Source organism: Plectropomus leopardus, chromosome 21, assembly GCF_026936395.1.
Source record: "Plectropomus leopardus strain MGB_pleo_1.0 chromosome 21, ASM2693639v1, whole genome shotgun sequence".
NCBI classification, from domain to species: domain Eukaryota; kingdom Metazoa; phylum Chordata; class Actinopteri; order Perciformes; family Serranidae; genus Plectropomus; species Plectropomus leopardus.
In genome coordinates, this window is record NC_142196.1 from 3,073,976 (window position 1) to 3,096,558 (window position 22,583).

General features: G+C 38.7%; 2 protein-coding genes across 5 annotated transcripts in view; both read right to left on the reverse strand.

Moving 5' to 3' along the window:
- Positions 1 to 15,735, reverse strand: part of stk17a (serine/threonine kinase 17a) — a 41,261-nt gene extending 25,526 nt beyond the window's left edge. The window contains exon 1 of the mRNA XM_042510578.2: positions 15,283 to 15,735. Within this exon, the coding sequence (XP_042366512.1) occupies positions 15,283 to 15,470 (188 nt within the window). The 5' untranslated portion in view covers positions 15,471 to 15,735. The remainder of the gene's footprint in view (positions 1 to 15,282) is intronic.
- A 781-nt stretch (positions 15,736 to 16,516) lies between these two features.
- hecw1a (HECT, C2 and WW domain containing E3 ubiquitin protein ligase 1a) overlaps positions 16,517 to 22,583 on the reverse strand; it is a 74,355-nt gene continuing 68,288 nt past the window's right edge. For all 4 annotated transcript variants that reach the window (XM_088072057.1, XM_042510370.2, XM_088072058.1 and 1 more), the window contains one exon: positions 16,517 to 22,572. In XM_088072057.1, the coding sequence (XP_087928183.1) occupies positions 22,461 to 22,572 (112 nt within the window). In that variant the 3' untranslated portion in view covers positions 16,517 to 22,460. The remainder of the gene's footprint in view (positions 22,573 to 22,583) is intronic.

The following is a 22,583-nucleotide window of genomic DNA, read 5'->3' on the forward strand; positions in this document are numbered from 1 at the left end:
TTGGGTTTTAAAATAAACCAACAAACACCTGAAGGTTCTCAGACTTTCACAGAGAAGACTGTTGTGATCACGCTGTACTGCAGGGCCAGAGAAAACAGTAATTATGGGTCAGGCTAGCGAGAGCAAAGAGATATCTATTTGTGAGCATCGTTCACATTCATTATTAAACCACAGCTAAGAGCAAGAACTGAAGGCATGAGAATAAAAGATAATGAATCAGACTGTTTGGTGGCCATAAAGGACTGTATGAGGGTACAGAGCATGACAAGCAGCTCTGGGCCTGAAGCGCCACGCTGAGCTGCCTCATCCTCAGCTGGCCTCATGTGAGAGTCATGGGGACGATGCAGCCGGGAGCTACAACAGTTTCTGATACCCTGATCCCAGCAGAGATGGTGCAACTGGTTTCTTCATCTTCAAAATGATTTGTACTGTATATCAAATGCAACTTGAATTACTGTGTTGCACTTCTTGCTTCTGCAAACCAGTCAGGTTGCAGGTGAGGTTTACATTAATGCTGCTGCACATCTTTAAGATGTTGTATTTTCCTTAATTTTGCATGCATTTTAAACACTGTATTTTTTTCTTATTTTTATTAGTAATGTCAGGAGGTTTCATTTTATTTTCCATCTTATGTTATGCATTCTATGCATTCAGTTTTCTACCCTTATTTCTTCTTACCTTCACTAGTATTATATAGTGGGTTTTATGCATTTGAAGATGCATTTTATGTATTCTAGTCTGATGTTATTTTATTTTTACATGCAGGTTTTATTATGTCTTTTTGCTTTCTATGTCTTTTAAAGTGAAGCACTAAGTGCATGTAATTTCTTTCTTGTAAAGCACATTAAGCTGCATTCCTTCTATGAGAGGTGTTATACAAACAAAGTTATTATTATTATTATTAATGCATGTCCAGACTTTAATGTGGCCACGGTAGGTGACGACACTTCAAATATGGATGTTCCTGCAACAAAGTTACAAACTACAAGACATGGATGCCTCACAGCACCAGCACGGATCAGTTTCAAGATTCATGTCATCAACTCAGTTTCTGACCAACTGTCTGCTTCTGTTTCTGAGTTATAGTGTTGAGTAAATGCCAGAAAGAGTTTTAGCTGAACAATCATTGCATGGAAGTCGACCTTTGACCTTTTGACTAAAGATTGTCATCAGTTCATCAATATATCCTATTTGGGTGCCATTTTGTCATAATAAGTTTATAAATTCTTGAGTTATGGCCAAATAACATGTTTTGTGAGGTCACTGTGACCTTGACCTTTAGCCACCAAAATCTAATCAGTTCATCCTTGGGTCCTTGTGGACATTTTTGCCAAATTTGAAGAAATACCCCAAAGGCATTCCTGAGATCACATAAACGAGAATGAGACAGACACAAGGCGACATTGACCTTGACCTTTGACCTCCAAAATTGAGTAATCATGAAGTCCAAGTGGACGTTTGTGCCAAATTTAAAGAAATTCCTTCAGGTTGTTGTCGAGATATTGTGTTCACACGAATAGGACATATCAAGAGATGGATGGACAGACAACCTGAAAACACAACACCTCCGGCTGTCACTGATGATAGGACATAAAAATAATGAAAAAAATTTACAACTTGCTGGGGAACCTGGCAGCTCAGTGGATAGAGTGGGAGCCCCATCTATAGAGGCTTTGTCCTCCAGCCTTGGCCCTTTGCTGCATGTCATCCAAAAACGCCCCAGAAAATATGTTTAACAACAAAAAAAATTGTAAACTGCAACTACTTTAAAAATTGGACGCATCTTTTTTCCTTCTTTTTCTTATAAATGTTCCAGCTTCTAAAATGTGAATTGCTTTTTTTGTCATGAAACTGAATAATTAATAATAATTTGCTGATGTCAAACAGGGCTACAGGAAATCAAGATGGGCTTCTTTTGTTGGACAAGTGTCTGACATTTTATGGACCAAAGGGTCAGCCAATCAATTGTGAAACAGATTCATGGAAAATAAAAGAAAATCATTAGGCACAGCCGTAATCAATTTGAAGCCTAAGTCTTTATGAAATTAATATTTTTACTGAATTAACGATGTTGAATTTTCAAATAAATAAAATGACATGTAACATTCAATTCCTTCAAACTAATTTGAACGCAGCCCACATTGCCCAACTCTAAACTATCATGTAATCACTGCTTTACCTGACTGACACATTAGCTTCACTGCTAGTAGCTACATTTCATATAGTCAGCTATCAGCCTTTTTTCACTATTTCTCCCACATATAAGTCCCAGTAAAAGAAACAAGCAGCTCATAGCATCCCACTCTGTGACAATGACACTCCACACAGCACCGACACATGCCGCCTCCACCCCTTTCCCTCCAATCCCATTAGCTGTGTAATTACCTCCCGCATCACCTTTTGCACACATATGGACACTGTCAAAAACCAGCAGCTATACAGCTCAGTGTGTGTGTGTCTGTGTCTGTGTGTGTGTGCAATACAACATGGATATATGTATATCTGTGTGCAGCCTAAAAAACTATTGTTGTGCACAGCACTATGTCATCCTCAGCTGACATATGGAGAAAATAGTTCTGCATGAGTGTCATCAGTCATAATTCAGTGATGAGTTTCAGACGGAAGGTTTAGAGTTCCCACTTAGTCTGTAATATTGTGTACAATAACATATAAATGTAAATCTTAATGCCTATTAGTATGCCTAGTATCAATGACTAAAACATTTTGAGACATCTTTTTCTTTCTGTCCACTCAGCTGAATGATGTGGCATTTTTCTTTTTTTTTTTTTTGAATATTTCATTTATTTAAACAAACTTTGATCATGCACTGTTATTTTATATGTCCAAATTGTGATCGCTGTCATTTATAAATCAAAGTAAATCAACCTTATCAGGATAATTAATAGTTCTAAACTCGGCATATTATCACATAAGCCAATTAAGGTCATCATAACACTACTGGAGGAGATTCTTCTCTTAAGGCATGCAGGCTCAGGTGCATTACACAAGCCAAACACAGAACACAGGACCTTTTTTGGAATGTAATTCCCCCAACACTGGGCTCGCAGACCCAGACGACCAGAGACCGAGACGATGAGGAGAAAGAAGATCATTATCTGGGTCAGATAATCACGTGCTGCGCCAGTTATTGGTAGACCCAAGTTTTTGTGTAAAGTCCCTCCAAACATCTTAGGAACCACTAGGTTTTAACTAGAGATTTACAAGAACACGCACCATTAAGATGTTATTTTGTAAAGTTAGTTACTAGTAAACTAAATGTCTTCCTAATCAAAAGAAATCAACTGCAGTCACTTCCAAAAAAAGACAAGTAAGTCCAATATCACATACATAACTTCCAAAAATAACCGTGTTAAGAGGCAAAACAACTCACTAGACTTGGACATTTTTTTTAATTATAGAGGCAAACAGAGGGAAATATGGTGGTTGGACATTCTGAAGAACTATTTAAAGTCACTGTTTTAGATACAAATTCAGTAAATATGTATTTTTAAAGTAGTCCTTGTTTTTTTTCCCTCAAACTTCAAGCACTTTAGGCACCTTGTGTGAACCCTGTTAATAATAATATCTTGGAGAATGCTTGTGGTGGAAAAAAAAAGTTAGCAACATTTTAGTTTCATTGGAAAATTTCATGACCTAAGACATGATGTGACCAAAGTAGAGAGGGGCTTTCACAGAACAGACAGGCTGATGATTACAGTGAGGGGGGAAAAAGACAGGGACGGACAGAAAGAGAAAGATGGCTGCAGGCCTGTGTCTGATCCATGCGGAAAGAGGGATGTCTGTATTGTTAGATACATATAATACAATGGATGTATTCATGAATTAATAATCAATTTTTTCACTTAACTCTACAAATCAATTTTGTGCCGGAACAGCCAGTTCAACATTTAGTTTCGGGGTTGCAGCTGAGGCTGATTCACTGTGCTGTGTTAGACTGTAGTCTTTTCACAAGTTCTTTCACAGATTTCTTTGTTTTTAGTTGACTTCATCTGTTTTGAGGGTGGCGGAAGCACAGTTAGTTCTCAAAGGACGAAATCGAGCTATGATTTTTAGCTTTCACTTGATGTATTTCAGCATCCTTCTCTGAATGATGATGGTTCAAAGACCCCTGAAAGTGGTGTGTTTTTGGGTGTGGGTGTGGTGTCACGTTCATGTCTGAGAAGAGCAGATAGAAGCTGTTTGGTTTGGGAGTCTGGGCCTGCTCTTTAGAAACCATACTGGGCCACCACAGCCTTTTCTAAAGCAGCGTCAGCACATTTCCAAAGCCAACAGCCTCATTCACAGACTACACCCTGAAAAAATGGCTTTTGTGTGTATGTGTGTGTTTGTTTGTATGTACGCAAAGGACCAAGCCAGAGGTGATGGCACAGTTACAGCTACAGTAAAGAACCAGTCTAATGGACGCTGTGCTTGTCTTGGATGGTTACAGGCTGGAGGGGATCCTTACAGTGCTGTGTATTCATTGATTCACTGATAAAATTTGAACATGAGACCTCTAATGGAGAGCTGCAGCATGCTGCACCAGCTGTTCAGCGTGGCCTATTTATAATGTATGTGTTTAACTAGTAAAGATTTATGCATCACTGTTTTAAAATGGGAGCAACAATAAATATAATGAAATATATTATTAAATATAAAGCTTAACTTTAACTGTTAATATTTAAACTGCAGTTGAAATCATTATTCTGCTGCCCTGCTAAAGTGCCCTGAAGCTTTTGAGAACACTGATGGTTTTCATGAAGCTTCATGGCTTTATGGTTTGCCTTCTGGTTCTATAATAGCTTTTAATGAAGCAGAATTTCTGTTGCAGGCAATGACACGATGGCCATGATGTAAGTTTGTCTGAAATTGCTGGCAATGCTTTTCTAGCGATGCGTATTGGTGTGATCGGCTCGTAAGGCATTTTATATTGTATGAATTAGCCTAGCGGCTAGCAGAAATTTTCTCAAATATGAAGGCAGGGAAAGCAGCAACATTTAATAAGGATAACATTACAAAATTTATCTCAAACACAAGCTGCAAGTTTCAACGACATAGTAATTTTCTTATAATAGACATGTTCTCTCAACAAATACAATATGGTAATGTTATTAGAACAAGACTTAACATGCCATAGTGTGGAACATTACTGTCGTCATAATTTACTGCATCTTATCTGAAATTAAAGCAAATAAAAGTTTTGTTTCCACAAAAATACATAGAGGGTCTGTCTCAAATTAACAGGAGGTCAATGTTGTGCAGACGGGTGGTTACATTTTTGGAGAGGTGTATGTCAGGTAACTCAGAAGCATAAATCCTGCATAAGTGTCTCATGCACTGGAAAGGTATTACAGCCCACGGCCGATTATTAGCTCTGAGTGGTTTCAGTGCATCAGCTTTCTAACACCGTGTGGGTGAATCCCTGGTTCTGTCCACTGTTTGCAGTCTCCTAGCCGGGCTGTGTGACGGGCTGCCAGACTGTCCTGGATGCATTTAATGAAATAAAGATTTTCACTGGCTAAGAGCCAAACGTTCCCACTGGCATCAACAGATTCCCCTATGTGTTCACCAGGGTTGGCAGATATTGTGCTGTCTCCTGTCATTGAGTTTGTGGCTGGTGTCAAAGCCACAGACACACAGGCAGGATGCACCAACTGAGACAGAACTCTGACAGGAAGACATTGATCAACTGGGGACAGTGTTTGCCATCGCTGGTGAATTCTACTGGGAAAGGTCACCCATCGAAATACATTGTAATGTACACCGCAGCACTGTAAAAAAGTACTATGAGGCTGGATATAGTCTTAGATTTTGGATATTGTCATATGGTAAGTGTTATCTTTTCCTGGTTTTAAAGACCGCATAACAGTAAAGTGATGTCATTTTCTGACCAGACTGTTCTAACGGGCCTATTATTTGTCTTTACCCACTAAGTCATTATATCCACAGTAGGGCTGGGCGATATGGCTTTAAAATAGTTAGTTATATAGCAACACACATTATATTTTTTATATCATTTTACTTTATCTTATTTTTATATATTTCTAAATGTCCTTTAAACTAATGTTAACTACTAAAATACAAAATTATTGAATGAACTGCAATTACAATACAGTTAAAGTTGCTATTGTCTTTAAATAAAGTTGAATACACTACTGTTATAATAATGCTGTGTTTTATTTGGGGGTTCTCATTGCCCACTGGACCCAGTGGTTGGTATATCTACAACAAGGGTCCATAGAAGCTATTTTTTGACCAAAGCTCTCTGAGACAGGTATCAGACAGTTGCCAGATATCTGTCACAGTGGGCTGAAATCAAAACCCAAAATTAATTATGGTAAAATGCCAAACATAGCAGATGTGATTATCTATACTATCTTCCTCCCTCTGTTACCTTTTTCCATCCAACATATGGCATTTAAGAAAACAAAGGGTACATTTATCAGTCATTTTAAAGATTGTGACTGTTATCGAGCTAAAACAAATTTTCTAGTGCTACTTAAATATATTTATATATAGGCCTGCTGTGCAGTTACACCACACTCTTGGAGCGCTAATCATACTGTTATTGCACCATGTTGTTGTCACTACAAAACACCAGACTCAGTGGAAATGAAATGTAACCATTCATTGTGCTGGGTCTAAAAGTTTGCTTTCACTCACTCTGCACTCTGCTTCTGCTCTCATCATTCGATGCGATCAGCTCTAACTGGATCAACTGATCAATTATCCACTCAAACTGCTGCTGAGGGATATAAATAATTTGTGATCAGTATTGCCTGCACTTTGTTCACAGACCCGCAAATACATATCCAAATTTAGAAGAGGCAGCACAGAATGATGAAACTAAATGGGTAACAGAATGATAAAAACGAGGGAGACACTCAAAAGTAAAACAATAAATAAATAAATAAAACAAAAATAAAAAGGGTGACGCTGAGTTAGACCATGAGTCCAATTTACCACCCCTTACTGTTGGATCAGGATCATTATCATTAGCAAGCTCCTTTAATTATAAAATAAGGTATAAAGGTATAACTTATCATATATTTTTTTTATTTGTATATAAATATAATTGTGTAGTTTTTTTATTTGGGGGGGCTCTCAAACCCCCTTGGTAGTAGGTTGTCAATCCAGTGCTTGTTGCTACCACAGGTGGGGATGAAACAATTAATCTAATTAATTAATTACTAATTAATTTATTGAAGGTAAATAATTATTAAGCCTTTTTTTGTGTTATTTTTTAATATCAAGACACCCAGCTAATATTATCACTTATCATTATGATCCATTATTATTTAGGAGTTCTTAGTCTAGAGTTAATTTTAAGTTTACTTCCCTGATAAAAATACATTTCTGTGTGGAAAAAAACAACATAATAAACAACAATAAAGTTACCTTGTACCTTGTACTCTTAGGATCCGAAGAAGAATTAGTCAAAATTTTAACCGATGAAAATGTGAGCCATCAATTAATTAATCTCCCAAAATATCTGTATCCCTATGATGATGGGCTCCTGGTGTGACACCCCAGTGGTTGTGTGCAATCACTAAAGAGCTCTGCCCAGGACCAGATGGGCTAATAAGAGAGTGGCCCTTTCTGTCACTAAGACCCATCATGGAAAAGCTTTGGGTCTTAACCATATGGAATTCACTGACTGCTTCACCATTGTCGTAGTCACTAAAGGAGCTTGGCTGATGGCCATCTGCGACTCCAACTGCAGAGACGTATTGGAGGGTATTACCTTAAAATCCCCCCTTCTCCCCCATCCTCGGCCTACCTCCACTCCTGAATGCGAAGAGTAGCCAGCTAAAGGCAGTCAAACAGCAACCATTTAATGCACCAGTTCTTACCAACCTTTTCACAACATTGTGTCTGTACCTATAGGCAAAGTAAATTAATGGGTGGAATAAAATCAATTAGTCCAAGTCAGTTTGTCTGGAATGTGTCCTCTTTCATGAGAGACAGGAAAAGAGGGGGGTAATGAGGGGCATTGGCCCCTTGCCTCCTTCCTACCCTCCAACTCCACACCCATCTGTGAACTTGGCCTTCATTTTGATCTCAGCTACAAACTGGTAAAGTTTAATGATTGCATCTTACACAATTGTGACGCCATCCATCAGTCTGTCCCTCCATCCATCCGTCCAGGTTGTGGGGGGCAGCAGGCTGAGCAAAGTACTCTAGACATCCCTCTCCCCGGGAAAATTTTCCGGTTCCTCTAGGGGGATCCCGAGGCGATCCCAGGCCAACCAAGATATATATAATCCCTAAAGAATGTTCTAGTCTGCCTCGGGGCCTCCTTCCAGCTGGACGTGCCCAGAGTACCTTGAACTGGAGGTGTCCAGGAGGCATCCTGATCAGATGCCTAAACTACCTCAACTGGCCCCTTTCAACATGAAGGAGCAGCCAATCTACTCAAAGCTTCCCTCGAATGTCTGAGCTCCTCACCCTATCTCTAAGGCTGAGCCCAGACACCCTCCAGAGGAAACTCATTTCAGTCACTTGTATCCATAATCTCATTCTTTCTGCCACTGCCCAAAGCACAGGACCACAGGTGAGGGCTGGGACGTACATGAACTATGAAATGAAAAATTTAGCCCTCCGACTCAGCACCCTCTTGTCAGTCTGGCTCAGCCCACATCACTGCCGACGCCAAACCGCCTATCCATTTTACTCTCACTTATGAACAAGATCCAGAGATACTTGAACTCCTTATCTTGGGGAAGCAACTCTCTCCCCTCCCAGAGGGGACAATCCACCATTTTCCAGCAGATTCATGACCTCAGATTTGGAGGTACTGACTTTCTTCCCGACCATTTCAGACTCAGCTGCAAACGTCCCCAGTGCACGCTTATGGTCACAGTGTGAAGAAGCCAACAGAACCACATTGTCTACAGAGAGCAGAGATGCATTTCCAGACCCTTTCCTCACCCTGTTATCGTGCTGACAAAATCTGTCCACAGGCAGACAGACAGACTAAGACAGACATAACAACACCCGGCAAAGTACTCAAAATTGCATCTGTGGTAGATTTGCAACAATAAGTGTTACTGGGAGAACATTTTGCCATGCTGACACACACGCAGACTCACAAACACAATACCAGACAGTACGACATTTTGACACCTGGTAAAAATATTCGCTGATCAGAGAAAGTGATGTCTGGTGAATGTAGACACTGACATTTGTCGGGGGTTTGACTGTGGTCCTTGTAGACTCGGTAAGAAACTGAGTGTGCCACTTGAGTGAAATCTGTGGTTCAGTCCACACATGCAGGGAGTCTCCTCACAGAGCAGGAATGCTGGGAGAGAGCGACAGGGCGAAGAGGTGTGAGCTGGGCGGCATCTGTGCACATCTCAGTTCAGGAACTGCTTGCCAGGCACACTTCACACTTTCTAAACACACACGCTGCTAGAAGGCTGTGCTACAGGCCGAATGTTCTGCATGCTGGTGTCATGACTCTGCTTCAGTTTCAGGCCCTGCTGTACAGCTGAGAGTTTCCCCAGCAGGGACAAACCACACTGTGGAATAATGTGACAGAAGCTTCCATACAGAGGGAGCACGTTCAATTTCAGCTGAATAAATAAATCAAGCAGAATTTTCATAAAATAAATACTAAATTCAGAAAAATAAAGTCTACATTCCAGCTGGCTCTTTATCTACTATCACGTGCTCGATGATGTTTGTACTCCAGGTAAAAAAAACAAAAACAAAGCACCAACCCCAGTTTAGGGCCGAGGGTTTAGTCTGAAAAGGCCTCATGAATGGAATTCCACGAGTTCAGAGGGCTCAACCAGGGAACTGGCCAAGAGTCAGTCAGGGAATGAACACAAGTTGTATGGCCAAAGAACGGCATCCCCTTCATCCGTTATTACACTGATTAACAGCCAGAACAATCTCCCCGCCAACAAGCACAGCCGAACAACAACAGCCTCAGCAACATGCTGACCAAAGACAAACACATCAGAGCTGGGAGCACAGACGTGGACTAGATCCCAAACGGACTTGGTTTGATTTGATTCCAGTCTATTTTGTCAGAGCACTTGGTTACAACTCCTGCTAGAGTGCGAGGTAGTCCAGCTGTAGCAGCTTTCCAGCTGTGAGTATTGATTTAGAAGACTGATGACAGCATCAGCAGGAAACAAAGCATCTTTCCTGGTCTGTATTCAAATTTCAGTTGTTTGTTTCATTATGGATGTCATTCAGTAATGACATCCACATTTAATTATTTCAACTTTGTTTCTGAGAAAGCTGTTTTTTTTCGGTCAGGGTATGGCGGACAGTTCCTACATTGTCCATGAGTCTCAGCCATTGTTGCTACGGAGAAGAAGCCAGTCTGAGGCTCAAATCAGAGCTATGTTGCATTCTTCTTGCACACGGAATTGTTAACTTTTCTTCCATTTTCAGCCCGACACTGCGTCCTCTCCAGGGTTTCCCACGCATTCTTTTATTTATGGCATCCCACCATGATTAAAACATCTGCTGCCAAAATAGATTTTCCATTTCTGGAGCTGGGCCATCAACAGGAATATATATCTAATGATCTATATATAAATATATGTCTTTCAGTTGTAACACCACACTCTTGTAGCACAGAGCATAGTCTGGGCACAGATGGAGCAGTAGAACATTAGGCAAAGTAAAAATGAATCTTAACCATTCATTCCGCTAGGTCTAAAAGTTTGCATTCACTTGCAGCAGCTGCTCCTCTCATCCACTGATCTGATGTGATTACGTGTGGATGGAATAACAGATCAATGATCCGTCAATTATAAGTTACAAACTGCTGCTGAGGAAAAATGACTCATGAAGAAATAAAAAGATCTGAATTTAGAGAGGGGGCACAAAATGATACAAATGACAAACAACAAGACAAAGCATTTGAAAGGAAAAAAATCATAAAAGTTTGCTGATGTCCCTCCCCCATCGTCAGGTCCAGCCAGACACGCACACACACACACAAGCAGAGCTAAATAAAAACGAACTATGATGTCAGGTTACATTGAGAAGACATGCTGATTCAGAACAGACTCAATAATAGTGTCTTTCTTGTCCATCATGCTCACCCTTGTTGTTATCACCTCTCATTGGATTTAGCGCATTTTTAAAAGCAAACTCAAGACCTGCCTTTTTAGTCTGGCTTTCAATTGAACTTTATCTATTGACTATTTATCTTTTTATTTATTTATACATTTAAGTCTGTTTTACTGTTTTACTTTTTGGTATATATATATATATATAAATACTACCACTATTTTTTAACAAATGTATCATTTCAAATCAGTCGTTCAGAATTGATACAACATGTGAAATTTAATCAGTTACTCTATAGGTTATGCCAGGGGTCGGCAACCTTTACTATCAAAGGAGCCATTTCTGGCCCAAAACAAAAAAAAAAATCTCTCTGGAGCTGCACACACAACACATAGTCAAACTAGCCTATAAATATTATTAATGGGTCTATATGAGCATTCATTAATATGTTTGACCACTATTTATTATTTTTTTGTACATTAACTTTGCAGTGTTGGTGGTAAAAATTAAAAGATCTATTCATGCACTGTTATTATTATTATTATTATCTATATGCATGATTAACTTCTTCATTTTCCTCTGAGCCTTCTCCTGTCTTGGATTTGGAATCCATAGCTAGTCAAGCTTTTTTGATTCAGGAGCCTCCACCGCTTTTGAAATTTGGCAAAATTAAGCAGAAAAGGCACCAAGGCCACAGAAATATGATGCATATTTTAGTTAATGAAATGCTAATACATTTTCATATTCTGTGTACAGGCTACATATTTTTGCAACTGAAAAATTGAATGAAAATCTTTTAAAAAATAACTTCATTTCCATATAATTTTTAGTCAGAGACACAGGAGCCACTGGAGAGGGGCTGAAGAGCCGCATGTGGCTCTAGAGCCACAGGTTGCCTACCCCTGGGCTATGCCATTCTGTCAAAGTATATGCAATATGTTGCTGTGAGCTTTGATTGACAAAAAAATCTGTATTTGGTGTTGTTTTAATTAAGCAAAGTTATTGCTGTTGTTTTTTTTTTTCTTTCAAACAATGATTAATCGATTGTTCATTTTACCAATTATCTACTAATGAAAGGGCTTACAATTTGCAACCCTGGTAAGGAGTGTAACGGAAAAGGGACTTTTTTTTCCCCAAAAAGCCACCTGAATATTGTTTTAAGACAAACTCAAAAAATATGAACCTATCCTTTGAATGTTCTAAATTGAGACAGTCTGTGCAATCAGTCTGTAAAACCATGTGGTTCAAGCCACCACAGAGCAGAGCTCTCTACTAAACTATTAATGGAAATCCAACCAATATCAACACATTGTCATACACAATTAACTCTTGCTGCATTTAATGCACTTTGCATTCTTGATTTTTTCATGCATATGGCATACATTTTGGCAAGATAGGGTAGTTTTGTTGAATCTTGGAATTTCCTGCTCAGCTTCTACAATAAGTCTTAAAAACACTGTGGAATTTTTACAGACTGTTAAGTGCAAAAAATGCTCCATGAAACCCATTCAAGCTGCATTTTTTCATCCCACAGCCATCAAAGCATAAAATGCATTGTATGCATTGTATTATTTCTGGCTGTCATTCTGGGATTTTACCTTGGAGTTTCTCATTTTTATTTTTCCTATTTTCCGCCTGATGACATCATTTTTAAACCATATTTGGCATAGAAAACAAATGCTACTTCCACTGGGTGCACTGTCACTATCAATATTGCTGTAAATCACTGCCATATCCCAAAACTCCTTGCTTGTAGTATAATGAAAATAATTAATTTTTGTGTTTTTCTTCCCAAAAAAAACAAAACATGGTAGAATCATGGCAAAAAAAGACATTTAAAAGGTTAAAATCCTGAAAATTAATGATTATTCTATATTTATGATTAGAACTGACACTCTATGAAAGTAGAAAATCATATTCATGTATATTTTTTGATTTATGTTTTATATAACCATCATATGAAAAAGAGGGAGTAAGAAACAGATCCTCACTCTCCCCACAATTAAGAGCACGCTTACGTCAAACAATACAATAAGACAACACCTTCCGTGTTGCTGTACATGAACTTGAACACATGAACTTCTGTCAGCTGATCTGCCGACTATAATGCTGCAGATCAGAGCAGCGCTGCAGATTAATGTAACCTTTCATGTTGTTCTGTGGCAGCTAATCTCAGTCACAATGTCAGGTCATGCTTTGCAAAGTCACACACACACACGCACACGCACGCACACCCTTTGTTATGTCCGTCTAAGACTCAAACCTCAAACATACATTGCTAACATGGCTGTAGCTGTAGGAGACTGCCCGCTGAACTCACTTAGATTCAGTCTACAGTCAGCTCTTATCTCTGCTGCTGTACCTGGGTCAACAGACACACTGCACAACACTGTTAGCTTTGTCACAAAGCTGACAGTGAAGCAATTCAATGTGACTCCAGTCCCCGTGTGATTTATTAGTCAGGGTAAAAGCATATTCTAATCAAAAAGGGATTGGCCTTGTGACTTTGGTAGGGGCTAGATCCCAGATCAGAGGAGCCAACAGGATGGAGGGTATTTCCTCTACTAATTAACCTCCCAGAAATCCTGTGAAACATTAGCTGTTCAAACGGACACAAAGCTGACAGATCTATGCTATCAAACACTCGACCAGATTTGACTTTCCAAGTGTCAAAGATAAGTCAACCGCTATGACTTCTGATTAAATAACAATACGGTTATTCTCCTTCAGGTGCAAGTTTTATTCAGTCATACCTACATAGCGGCAAATAAATGATCACCGAAGGCAAATCCCATAATCAGCTGTAAATCTGTATTAAAGGTAATATTCAGTCATGTTCATATTACTTTTGAATCAAAATTGAAGTCAGTTCAATGTATTGCGAAGTGCATCTCAGTCAAATAAGTCAAAGAAAAAGGGCTTATTTTAATCAGGTGAAATCAGGTTCAGGTCATAATGAAAGATATGATTTTGTACTACTGTACTTGCAAATAGTAGTGTTGTTTGCCCCGAATGTATATAAATAGCTCCGTTGCTACATATAAAGGCTTTTTTTTTGCCAAAATGATAATAATAGCCCAAGTAATCCCCAGATCTTATATTCTTGTTCCATTATTTCTTAGACTTGAGTAAATATACTTTGTTACATTCCACCACTGCTAACATACATTGGTGAAATACATTCATTTATCTGTCCAACTCTAAGCAATACATTTTTAATGACAGCATTTGTGAAGTGTTACGTTCTTAACACTAACCCTTTTAAACCCAGGCAAAATGGCTAGATTTCTTTTAGAAACATGGAAAGAAAGCAATGAGAACCTTAACAAAAAAATACCCAAAAGTTAGCTAGAAATTAATAAATTAGCACACAAAAAAGAAATTAAAAGAACAGGAAAATGACCTGTAAAAATAGTCTAAAATAAAATATACAACTAATTAAAACGTTTTTGTTTTTTTTTATCTGTAGCCTAATTATAAAAACATAATTATAAATATCGATTTCCATTTTTTCCCTAGTTATTTGATAATTTTCTTATGATGTGTCATGTTTTTGAAAGAAATCAAACCAATTTTTCAAATGTTGAAATGCCCCTAAAAGATGTCTGAGAGCAAGAAAACTGATGTCAATCCAAAGGGTGAATTGCCAAAAAAGACTAATATTGTCCCTATCATTAGTCATAATTACTCTAGAAAGTAAGAAAAATAGTAAATAAGGTGAAAGAGTACATAAAACAGAATAAAAATAAAGCTTTTCATGAATAAATAAATAAATAAAAAAGGGGAAGGATACCCCTGAGCCCCTCTACATAGGTCCGAGCCCCCCCACAGTCCTTAAATCCTAGAAGCGCCCCTGGTAGCAAAGTTATGCAGTGAAGTTAAATAAATAAATCCATCTGTTTGCCATACAGCTTCATAAAACTTATGGGGCATGGCTACAGCCTGGTAGACATCACAGAAATTCCCCTGCCAGCTGACAACAAAAACATGTAAACAACAACAACAAATATTTAAGTAGTTCATAAATATGCGTTTCTAACAGGGCTTGCTTTTACCTGAAGAGTGAGACACAAGTGCAGCATTTTTTTAACTAGGAAGATAGTGCTGTGTTTTTCTCGACCAAAAAAGGAAGAAAAACAAAACAATTAACGTTTAAAAAACATAAAATAAAATAAAAATGAATATTTTTAATTGGGAAAAAGTTTGCTTGCTTCTTTAGTAGGCTACTTTAGGAAGAGTTGGTGTTACCTTCCGAGCTCCTTCCCGGGGATGATGGTGTAGTGGTCGGTGAAGGGTTCGGTGTGGATGGTGGTTTTGATTTCGGACAGCAAACCGCTGACGCTGCGGCCCTGGCTCGGTTCGGCTGCCGGGCTCGGACTGTGCTGGAAGCGGGTACGGCTCCTCGAGGTCCCGGCGCGTGGACATTCAGGTATCATGACGTCGTTTAAATGAAGCAGTTAGTTAGCAAAGATGAAAAGTGTCACAAACAGAAGCACACTAATATTCAACAACACGACTGACTAAACGCCGAGTGGCAACTTCAAAGAAACATCCACGCGACAAAAAAAGATCACTGTTTGGCGGCAAAACAGTTAAAAGAATCAGCATAGTTTAATATGCTACCAAGTAACGCGAGTGACTGGCTCATTTTGGGGCTGTCAGGTCTGTACTTTGCTCTCCGTTTGTCAGCGGTCCTCAACTCGCTCCTCACTGACAAACAAGCGTAGCGGCGCCGTGCTTTCAGTTACCATGGGAGCTCGAGATGATTGACAGGCGGGCTGGCCAATAGGATGGCGCGATGGAGGAGCCGCTGCTTTCATATGGAAAAAAGGATGAAGTATTATTCCGACAAAGTTATTCTAACTCACAATATTCAAAAATGAGTAATTACTTCTGAAAAACTTAATCACATAAAATAATTATAAAGAAATGTAGCTTTAATTTTATAGCTCACTTAAATACACAGACTTAAATGACAGTAGTTTCATTGTGAGCACTTATTTATGATTAATATATATATATATATATATATATATATATATATATATATATATATATATATATATATGTATACCAAGAAATAACCCAAAAAATGATTAAAAAGAAGAAAATGACCTGCAATTAGCACAAAAAAGAAAGAATATATAAATAATTTGAATGGATTTGTTTCAGTAGACTAATTTTAATTCCCTTTTTTTCCCCCTTGTTATTTGATAATTTTCTAATGTTTTTTTCACTCTCTCTCTTTCTTTTTTAAGAAAATTTTCTGACCATGACTTTGCCGGCAATTTTACTAACTTCTGATTTAGCCCTCTACTAACTTGGAAGATTTTTCTTTCTACCAAAAGAACGAATAGTGAAAACTCATCTTCAGTTGATGGCTGCTCAGCTACCTTGTGATGAGAATTTTTCAACAAATTTAAGATTTCATTCTCACTTTCTAATCTCTGTCTTTTTGACAACATTTAGGCACAAAAGCAGCTATGTAACAAAGTGACCTTTTTATTGAGATTCATAAACAGTTGTATGGTGTGGTGGAGCGATAGCACAGCCTGAGTATTTAGCAACCCGTTCTCAGACAAATCAGAACTGTACCTTTAAACATTATGTACATACAGTATGTGTAGAATACACATACACACACAAAAATTATAAACAAAACAAAAATATATGCATGCTTCAGTGTTGCTTCCCAGTGAAGTTGCCACCATTCACTCATTCCCCTTCTTAAATTCCCTTTTTAAAAATGAAAATAAATAGCTTAAAAAGACACAAATACCAGACAGCTGCTACAATTTGCCAACACCTTACCTTTCTGTAGACATCTCACAATTCTTTACTTCTCCAAAAGCTTACTTAAATATATATAGCTATCATTGCTGCTATCATTTACATATCAGTGTTATGGGAGTGTTATTAACCGTTTCTTTTCCAGAATAATGTGTTCAAGTTATACAATGCATGTATTCAAATATCCAACCAACAAAAACAAGACGTCCATACAATGCCTTTACATTTTCAACAAATTACACACAGAAATCTCTCATCTTTATGCATGTCACTTGTTGCCATAAACTGCCCGAAGCACAGAGTCCTCGCTGGATGCATGCGGCTTATGACACAGTGAGACATCTGTGACATGGAGGAAAAAGTCTTGAAAATATTGACTGAAGCTGACAATGCCAGCAAAGAAAGTGGTGCACAAAAAAAGAGAAATATGGACGGAAACAGAACCAGGCTTCACGGTAGCATATTTCCCGCACTGAGTGACAGACAACCAGCCAGCTTAAGAGATAATAGAAAAGACACACATATCAAAACGCAAAGGCTTCAAAAGTGAAGGCAAACTCTTTGACTGATGCTTCTTATCATATCATCAAAAAACTGCAAACAAGCAAAACATTTAAGGAAAGCTTCTGGACCTCCCTTCACTTATAAATACAATACCGTATAAATAACCGTACAAAAGATTGTAGAGAAAAAGAAAGACAGGGAAGATGCAACTTAATCACAGCCTTGTCCTCTTGGTTCTCGAGATGCTTGGATAAGGCCTCGTCACTGCCAAGGATCCCTGTAACACTACTGACCTGACCGCCTGTACAGTGACTTTACAAGAGAGTAAAACATTTATCTGATTCTAATCATTCTTAAATCTACTGAGACTAATCTCCATATATGTAGCGGTCTAAACTACTAGAAGAATCAAACAGCAATCCTGTGTTTCTGTTGATTTTGTCGTACCCCATTACCCCATTGTAATAAATTCAGTGGATAGCAAATCAATCAAATAAAGCACCATTTAGCTCTTTCAAAAAAAAAAATAACACAAAGTGAAGTTTGTGTATTCAACTGCTGTTTAGGAAAACAGTATCGGATCATGTGATGAAGCCTGACAGGCTGCTGATGGTTTGGCCAAATGCTCATCCAAATTCTGTCAAACATGCACATATGTAAAACACTCAAGAGGTCACATCCATCCATTTCTTACTTACACCTACTCAATCCTTCTTTTAACCCTCTGTAATTTTGGCCCATTTAGGGAATCGTATCATAAACCTAATGCCAGACAAGAATGTCCATTTTGGGTGAAACCCCAGATACCGTTCAATGACGTTTTTTTTTTTTTAATTCTTTTTTTTTTTTTTTACATCCAATGGCAACCATAATGATGCTCATGGCAACTACTATATGGTTAAGGTTCAGAAGATTGTCGTCATGGAATATAAACTATGTAATGTGTGGTTGGGTTTGGGCAACCAAAGCATTTGACCTACAGAGTGCTGCAGGGATTACATTTTCTTGAAGGCTAACATGAAAGTTAGCTTCGTCCAGGTTCCCTCAACAAAAAAGCCTTTGGGATTTTTCCATCAGATTTTGGATAGCAGCAGAAAATAAGCTCTGTGGCTATGTGGTGGACTGTCATACCGTCATCCTAAATGTTTGTTTAGAATGACTATATGACAGTACACCAGTGAATCTAGAAACCCCGAAGCTATGATTTTCAATATTGTCATAAAAACAGGTGCTCCTATTTCTATATAACTTATTGTATGTGGTGCACAGCACGCACAACCAGAGTTCAGTCTCCAGTCTCTACTGATGGAACAGGCAGCTGAGCTGAAAGACACAGCAACATCTAGTGGTGGAGGGAGAAGTTACAGAACTGAAAACAGCTGGCCAGCCGCAATGGTCTTAAACATCACAACCACGGGGCTGTGAAGCCATTGTCTGTGTAATTACGAGTGAGGCATTCAGTGATGTATGTTATGTTGTTGGACAAATTGCATTAATCGTGAAAAGTATGATCTAACCCCAGACCTTATTTCAGGCTTCTAACCAAATACCCTTTAAAAAAAAAAAAAAACCTTAGAATTGAGATGTGTAAACTGGAAATTAAAAAAAAAAGTCCTCATCCTCATACCTGCACCACCTTATAGTCAAGTTGGAGAGTTGGGTGTGGAAGCTAGTCGTGGCTAATGTAGCCCAGAGCCTCTAGTCTCAAGCAGAGATGAGGAGCAGACTACAGAAGTTTGGTAAGATGGCTTCTTTCTAATGTCACACCTAAGACTGGGTACCAGTACTGGACTGTCCCAACTCCCCAATGACATATATACATATACATCTATGTATATATATATATATATATATATATATATATATACTCTGTTACATGCTACTTCATTCACATAATGGATGTCAAATGAAGCTCTTTATGTTTATGTATCACTTAAAGGTTTCTGGTATTAGTAATGGTGTCATCATTTTTTTCACAATACCTAGCCCTTTCTACACCCCTAGATTTGGTTTTGTTTTGTTTTCAAACCTCATACCTTAAGCCAACTAAAGTGACAGTATCAGATACTCCCTACACTAAAGGGCTTTATACAACTTTCTTAACATATGCAGCAAAACTGCCCCAAAACGAGGAAACTCTATTTCATGTGTAAAATCATTAGAGATCTGCATTAACCATATAGATCATCCAAAAGTTGCAATGACAAAAGTGTAATAACACCTGGGAGGAGTAAAGACAATGTTTGCAGCTTTGAGAGATGCAAGCTTTTATACCTTTTCAACATGGCTAAATTGAGTCCGATTTCAATCCAGCTTTAATGCTTCCAGGTTGCATTTATACTTGGCTTGTTTTTAATATCAGATAGCTATCTGCCCAAGACGCATGAGATGGCTAAGTGCAAATGGACTATCAGAGTCTCCAATGAACCTGACTTATTTTTGAAGTGTGAGGGGAAACCCACATCATGTACACTTGTAGAACATGCAAACTGTTTTCAAAAAGAACCAAGGCAAATATCTGAACTTCTGGACTTTCCTTTTGTCAGGCTTGAGCACTGACCACTAAGCGCCACAAGCCCCACAGGCCACTTATGAGGCAGTAAGTAACTGAGGCACAGTTCCATTACTGGACTACAGATGCAGACAAGGGGCTGGGAATGCTGAGGGTACACTGCGGACGGTCAGTGTCTGAAAGAACATGGTAGTGTGGAACACGTTGGAGTAAAGGTCTTAACTATTGCATATATTACATTGGTTTGTCCAAGGGCCACTGTACACATTACAAGTATATACCAGAAGGGCCGGATCGGTTCAGGAAGCCGACCCAATGATCCCAGGCCCTTGGAAACCTACATGCTGCTTTGCACCCGTCACATTGAGACAGTAAATAAAGGTTTGAGATAGTGGAGTACCTGCTCCGTACAAAGAGCAACACCATACTGAAGGTACACAGTCAGAGATTTCATCATGGAGGACTTGATTAAGAGTACAAGCATTTCAGACAGCAGGACCAGACATACAGAAAGGTGAAGCACAGCTCTGGCTGAAAGGATTCACAGAGAGTCCCCTTTAGCCAGCTGGAGTCCATGTATGCATTCTTTGTCAGCAAGAAGTCATGACTTCCTGTTTGCTTGGTCGCCATGATCATCCTCAGTCTCCATGGAAGGAATCCCAGAAGCCCTTGAGTTGGAATTGATGGCTACTTTGATAGAGGAGACGTGACATCATTGTCTCTGCTTTTGAAAGGATTGCAGAGCAAGAAAAACGGAAGAGACTGTGCAGTTCTTTGTCAGTACCATTGTTGTCCATTCAGAAGAGAACATGAAAGGTCTGCGCCCAGCTGCTGTCTTTACTTTGGACAGAACCAGAGAGCGAAAGCTCCAGATGTAGGCCTTCCTGGACGATACAATACTTCTTGAGTATTCAAACTGGACAAAGTCTTGCAGTTGTTGCTGAGACTGTACCAACTGATTAGACCCACCAATTAAAGGGGATATCCTGCACCCTTGACCTGAATTTGCTGTCAGTGTATGGTATCTGCCTTAGACCAGAGGGCAATTTGTATATAAAATATCCCTATATTGATCTTTGCAAACTTTCACAATGCCAGACCTTTCTATTCCTAAATCAGATAAAGATGTTTAGCACTTCTCTTGTGTCTCTGCTCATCATGGAGAGCTTGTTGAAGACTTTGACATTGCTTGAAAAAGAAACTTAATTGCTATAGTTGTCGAGGAATAACAAGATAATATGCATGGCTGTCTTCAGTATTATTGACACTGATGAGACCCCTCAGTGGTCCAGCTTCTATTTTCCTTTTAGTAATCTCATCAAAATCCTCACCAGCTCCTCTGGGATCAGATTTGTACTGGATTTTCTTATCAATTTATAAGACTCTTCCTGCACTCACTGAGTTATCTGCATTTTTTTTACCTTGCTAACAAAGCATAGGTATCCTGATAGCTCTTCTTAATCACCTTGCAAAGAGCAGGAATCCTTCATTGCCTTTCTTTTGCTATAAGTTCTTCAACTTAAACCTAAAAGCTAAACAGTCTAGATCCTTTTATCTCCTGCTGCTTTTGCCTTCTGCAGCTCTGAATGGAGCAAACAGAAAACATATATGTATCTATATAATTCAAGCATCTTTACATTGGTTACGGTTTTAGATTTGATTGTACGGTTCGAGTGTTCACCCCTAAGGCCTTCAAATGGCTGGTGTCTGGCACAAAGCTACATTGCATTTCTTTAATTCTTTAAGTACCAGATACCAGTCTTAGACCCTCAAGCAGGTCCCCTACCACGCCTCAGGTTGAACAGGTGTTGGTCATACTGATGCAGACCTTCCAGGTTAAAAAACCAGACTTGATTGTTCCTTTGGCATCAGGGCTGCCAGAGTTTGCATCCTTCTGAGGGGCTTTTTAAATTCTGCATTATACTTTGCACCCCTTCTTTAAAGCCATATTAATAAATAATCTGAATGGAACATTTTTCATTTAGTGTGCAACAAAAGACAACCCTGAAGCTTTCTGTGCACTGTTTGCATTTTAAGTGCAGTAGACATTTCTGTTTTATTAAATATGGGTCTTTCTCTATATTACTTTCAATTTTTTCTCAGACTTAATTCTATTGTTTCTCTTCGTCTTTATAGTATATGAGCATATTATAGCTTTTACCATGTATTAACTTATCATCTAAATCCTTTCTGTGAATTTAAACTGTCATGTATTTAGCTTTCATAGTAATGTTTTAAATTTAAAGTAAATGCCTTGTTTTGAGCCTTCTCTATAACTGAAAATCTTTTTTTTTATCACCAGATAGATGATCATTTTGGTACGTGCAACTTTAATGCTGTTGTTGTGTTACCTATCCTCCAGTCTTAATGACTAATAGAAAAAAAATACCATAGTCCCGCTGTGGTGTACTAAGTGCTGGGTGCAGTCATAAAGATCCTCATAGCTAAGTGAGACACTCTAACACAAAGTACCATAACAGTGACGTACATCCGCATGACCAAAAACTTTGTCGAGTACAATCCAGGTATCTTTGCAATGTGTTAAGCCCACAAGAGCTGCCTTTTTTTAACGAATTTTAACCCACTCTGTGTCACAGAGAGGGATGCTGATTTGTCTGTCTCACTCCAGGCCAAATGTGCTGGTTTCCTCCACCGCGATCAGTAGTTTCTCATACAGCATAGTGTATGAAGGGTATGGAGGCAGGTCCAGGCGGTTAAAACAGGTGTGAGCTCTGAGAGACAC